General features: G+C 45.5%; 1 protein-coding gene across 1 annotated transcript; it reads right to left on the reverse strand.

Annotated features, from left to right (window-relative positions):
- Positions 1-673: 673 nt before the first annotated feature.
- Positions 674-5613, reverse strand: LOC149077934 (DDB1- and CUL4-associated factor 5). Its single transcript, XM_089241541.1, has one exon. The coding sequence runs from the start codon at positions 5492-5494 to the stop codon at positions 3233-3235; it is 2262 nt and encodes a 753-aa protein (XP_089097667.1). The 5' UTR covers positions 5495-5613; the 3' UTR covers positions 674-3232.
- Positions 5614-5820: the final 207 nt, after the last annotated feature.

Consider the following 5820-nt stretch of genomic DNA (forward strand, 5'->3'; position numbering starts at 1 on the left):
TACCTGCCTAGCTCTTGGGAGGAGGGCAATTATTTCCACAGCCCCCTCCGAGATGGAGTCTGTTTCTTGCATAGGTAAATGAGCCAAATGCCTGGGGGGGACCATCAAAATTTGCTAAGCCCATTCAGATGATGAAATATTTTATTTCGGTACTTTCAATTTTTACAAAAATACTCACAAATTTTTTTATTTTTGACCCTCTTAGAGGTGCATACGCTTCAAAGAAAGCTGTACATAATGTGCCGCAAAAAAAAGTCATGTTTGCCCAGGCTCGAACTATGCACAGACAACAATTTACTGCCATGCAATTTATCAACAAAGTGACAGTGTGTGTGAGTGAATGAGCAAGTTAGTGAGTCACTTATTCTGCCACTCACTCAATTGCTCAGTCATTCATACAGTCACTCACACACACACACACACACTCAGTGCCTGTCTTAAAGCATGGGCCTACCCGGGCCTCACAAAAATGGGAACTGATTGAAAATTTAGAAACCTTGCCTGGGGAGGAACCTCAGAAAAATCACTTAGCCCAGGGGCCCATAATACTGTTAAGACGGCCTAGCACACACTCACTTGGTCAGTCAGACTCGCTCAATCACTCACTCACTGTGTCATTCATATTGTAACACACCCACTCAAACAATCTTTCAACAACCCCCCCCCCCCACCCGATTCGATCATTCATAAATTGACTCACTCACTAGCTCATTCAGAAATGCATTTGGTCACACTCACTCATATATTCACTCATTTTCTCAATCATTCGGTCACTCACTCACTGGTGACAAACTGTTGCCTACGAATTTTTTGTCAGTGAACTTTTCCAGCTGTGATTTTTTCATCAGTGAATTGCATGACAGTGAGTTTTCCATGAATCGATCTGAACTTATGAGGAACAGGCTTTGCCTCTTGATCCGTAGCCTAGGGGAAGCACTATAACAGTGTTTCCCAAAGTGGGCAATACCGCCCCCTGGTGGGCAATAGAATGGTCCAAGAGGGCAATAGAACCTACTGATTTAACATAGGAAACTATGGGTTTACGTGAGTTGGGGGGCAATGAGAAGAAAAAATTTCTGATGAAGAGGGCGATGGAACAAAAAGTTTGGGAGACTACGCACTAGAATGTACATTTGATGCCTAAGCGGCCACAAACCTGATTGGTAGGTAGTTGCTGCTCTGTGCTAACGAGTCCACTGAGGACATCTGTCTGACACCGATTAAAAGGTCAAGATCCAAAAACCTCTTTGGGCCCCTTGAAAGGTTTCATGGGAGAAGAGAAAGGGAGAGGTCTGTGAGCTTGGATAAGAGTAAATTATTAACTTATTGCTTTTATGCCGTAATGTACTGAATATTATCATGTTAAAGGGGTTCGTTGTAATTTTATTAGGGTCTGCTGCCTTGATTTTATTGGCACCAAAGCCCCGTTCACATGTGAAAATATTGCGGTAGTATTGGGAGTGCTAGCACCCACTTGACAACTTTTTTCCTTCATGAGGAAAGAAATGGAGCGCAGTCATTGGTGAAAATTCTTAAAGCAGGGTTTTAAACCCACTTTTTCTATTTCCCATGTGAATAGGGCTTAAGTGTCTGTGGCCTGGAATCTCTTGGAGAAGAACGGGTCTATGAACTTCCCTAATGGACATATATAGCATGTATACCTAAAGGGTCAGCGAAACACAAAATGCTAAAAAAAAAAACCCCATGCATATAGGATCGTAACTGGAAACTAAAATTTACTTTTTCATGGAGTGTGGGGGGGGGGGCAGTATCCTTTTTGCTCTCTCCCACTCCTGTTTTTTTAAACAGAAAATAGCATAAACCCAGCGTCTGGAGCAATAAACCCACAGTGTCATCCTAATTGTGACTCAGAATGTAACAGATTGAACTGATGGATTTCTAACAGAACAAGGGTGACTCTACTCTGGACCGAGTGATTTTGCTGAAGCTCCCGCCTCCCAGAAATACTGACCTATCAATTTACGTACTTGCTGTCAAAAAGATACATGCAGATCTTGTTTCCATGAGAGCCCCCCCCCCCCCACACACATACTCAAGGTGTGCCCATATGTTAAGACCCCACTAGGGGTAACAGACTGCACAGGGTGCCATTGTAGGTGCTAAATCTGGGAAGAGGGAAATTATTCAGAAACTTTTTTGAAAGAACAAAAACATTTTGCCTGTAAGAAATTCAAACTATGAATATGTTGCAGAGTATAGGAGCCGCCCCTGACAGGAAATGTCTCATCAGGTTACATAGGCAGGGTGGTTAATTCCCAATACACAGTATACCCTTTTCGTCACTAAGTTTTCTATTACGCCAAAACAGCACTGTCACCAACATCATCCCATCTGGCACATTAAATGTTATTGCGTACTGGAACTGCAAAACGGTTATTGAATGTTCCTCCCATCCCACCGGTAATCTTAGCAAATACTGCCAAACTGCGCCTGGAGATTCAAAAAATAATAAATAAATAGTCGCCAAGCAACGGTATACCGTGCATAGGAAATTTACTGGCAGTGTTATACGACATCTGGCAAGCTGTGCTCCCTCCCAGAACGAAATATACAACCAGAAAAAGGTTCCATATCGATAATACAACAAAAATGCTCTGCAGGACCACGAGAAGAAATGGGAGGGGTTGTCGGTAAAGAAACTTATGCCTGATTCCGGGATGGTAAAGGTTGCTGGGAAATAATGACTGAAACGGGACTGAAGATTTATACCATACCAAGCAAGAGCAAGCATACATTCACTTCCTTTCCCTCCACCAATGAACTAAATGAGAGATTAAGACAGTGGATTCGGCACTACTGCTTGTCTACCATTTATCCTTGCAACCCAAAACTATCATTTCTCTGAAAATGATGCCGACTTGTCTCGATTTGCAATGGAAATTGACAAATATATTTTTCGTCTCCACTGCCCCCCCCCTCCAAAAAAAGGCTCATAAAGCAAACAATACAATAATTATTCAACAAACTATCATAACAAAAAGCAAGACGTTCATAAACAGAAAATAAAACTGTGAAAAATCTACCAATAGAGGGCGAGAGCGAGGCTTTATCCCCATAGAAATAGTTCACATTTTTTGCATAGTCCAGAGCTATATTAGAGAACTCTCCGAGAAATACTATACACTTATTAATTACATGCTATAAACTATTATATAGAATTTTTTTTTTTCAAAAATATATTGCCGTAAATGTAAAAGTAATAATAATTTTGTCAGTCCTCTTGCATGTCGTCAGCATTCCGTTTCCGATAGTTACGGGAATGACGCTTGCTGGTGCCGTTTTTTGATTGGAAGGCGGTTTCCGGATCTCTCCTCTGAACTGGAGGAGGAGGACTCAGTGGCAGCGGAGGAAGCGGAAGGGGGAGAGGTAGTGGCGGCTGAATGGTTTCTTGTTGCACATTAATTCCAGACCCTGAAGCTTCCAAGTCCACCCCTAGGGTGACGTCGTAGTTACCACCACCGTTTTCGACCACGCCATTGCTTTTCAAAGTGGTCTTACCGTTCAGACAACACTCTTTGTCATTATCAGGAAAAGTGGTTTCTTGGAGAGGAACATCACTACTGACACTCAAATCCATGGAAACGCCGTTAGCATGAGTTTGAGCAGGTCTGTCGTCGCGGTCATCGTCGGACTCTGAACTACAGTCACTGATGGTGGTGGGGTTCCTGAGTAGTTTAGCTCGTTTCTTCATTAGCTGTTTCCGCCGGTCAAGACCGTTCTGTTGGGCATCAACATTCCTAGCACTATCAACGTTGTTATCATCACCAGTGTTTGTTGCAACACCATTCGTTTTACTTTTTTTATCCTTCTTGGCAGCGGATTGAACTTGTATCTTCAACTTCTTGCCTTTAAGAACCGAAGTCAAACGTGAACTCTTCCGCATAAGCTCAGAACGTTTCTTTGCAATAAGTCTCGAAATACGTTCTGAAGTCATATCCTCTTTGTCTTCCTTGCCATTATCCTCGTCTTGACTATCATCTTTCACAACCGTCTTCTTAACGCCCATCCTGTTAACTCTAGATTCTTCGGGACTCTGTGGATCCGTCCTCGATGATCTCTTTTCCGCTTCAGCATTATCGTCCGAAGAGTCAGAGGAAGAGGACGTGCTAGACATCGAGCTTGACGAAGAAGAACTGGTCTGGACTTCAAAACTGAAGCACATCGCTTTATTTGTCATGCTCGTGTCACTAGAGTCCGATGTCCACCCTTCGATATCCCTCTGCACGAGCGAATCAAAAAACGCCATCATCCGCGGGTCCTCCTGAACGGAATGGTGGCTGTAGTCGTGCGTCATGAACTGACCACTCTCAAGAACCAGATTGATATATTCCTCGTGGCTGTAGACTTTCCTCAGACCTTCCTTGTCTTCGACGTAATTGTAATTATTATCGATAGGGAAAGTGCTCCAGAGCTTTATTATCTTCTCAACACCCGATGACGCTAGGATGCTGAACGACTTGTTATACCGAACCTGGTTCACGATGGACCTGTGTCCTCGGAGAACGAGATGAGCGTCTTTCACTCTCGTCGTTTTCCTCACAGATATGTCTGATGGTATCTTCCACATGTACAGCTTGAAGTCATCGGATCCCGAAAGCACATACTGGTCTTTATCGCCGGCGAAACAACAACTCTTCATCGTACACGAGTTATAATACTCGCTGTGGTCGAACTCGACCGCAGCGTGCACGGTACACAGCTCATAAAGCACCGGCGGCAGGCGTCTCCGGAGAGCGAGGATATGAGTACCCATCCCATTGAACCGGACGCTCATGGCGCTCTGGCTCAAGAAAGACCCACCGTACCTGATTACCCGTTCCCTGGGTTTCCTCACATCCCACAGCTCGACGCCTTCCTTCGCGTTCGCCGTCACCAGCAGCACAGGCACGGCCGGGTTGTGCATGACGGCGTGGAAGGCGGAGCTGCACCCGGCGACCACGGACGCGTCCGTGGTGGACGCCCTGGTGTCCCACAGCAGGATCCGGCCGTCGTCGCAGGCGCTCGCGAACACGTTCTCGTTGGTGGGGTCGACGGACAGGCCGTAGACGGCCTCGTCGTGCAGGAAGACGTCCGACGTCTCGCCGGTGCCGACGTCGTGCAGGATGACCTGCTCGTCGTTGCCGGCCGAGAACAGCTTGGTGTGCCTCGAATCGAAACTCAGGCAGAATATGTTGCTGTTGTGCTCGCCCCGCATCGCCTTAGGCTTAATGATGGCCCTGTTGAGGGTCTGGTCGACGTTCCAGATGAGGATGCGCTTGTCGTCCCCGCCGGACACCATCCACTCGCCGTCGTTGGAGAACTCTATCGCGTTCACGCATCCGTAGTGAGCGTACAGGTCCTTTCTGTACAGCGTCCTGATCGAGTCGAACCTCTGCCTGACCAGCTTCGCGTTCAATAATAAACTCCCTCCGCGGCTCTGCTGCAGGCTTATGTAGTCCAGCGTCGAACGCACGGCGAACCGTCCGCTTGCCATCTTTGTTTCACTTGCAAAATTAATGACAGTTAAAACCCGATTCAAAAACCGATTTCAAATTAATAACATCACGTAACAACGTAGAAGCAGCGCGACAGCTTCCATTGGCACGACGTGAGTGTGAGAGATCTTTAAAAACAACAAAAACAAAACCACTCGTACCGCCATCTATGAGGCGTTCAGCAAAGCGTCAAAAGCCCAGAAGACAGGATACGTTTTTTCATTATAACCTGCAGAAAAGAGATGGCGCCAAAAAGAATATCGTCTACTCTTAAAACACCGAATCAAATGCAGTCTTATGTTCGTACAGAGAGTTTTATAAATAA

Source organism: Pholcus phalangioides, unplaced genomic scaffold, assembly GCF_987345545.1.
Source record: "Pholcus phalangioides strain wild (caught in Gottingen) unplaced genomic scaffold, Ppha-v1.0 ptg000014l_1, whole genome shotgun sequence".
In the NCBI taxonomy this organism is placed as follows: Eukaryota; Metazoa; Arthropoda; class Arachnida; order Araneae; family Pholcidae; genus Pholcus; species Pholcus phalangioides.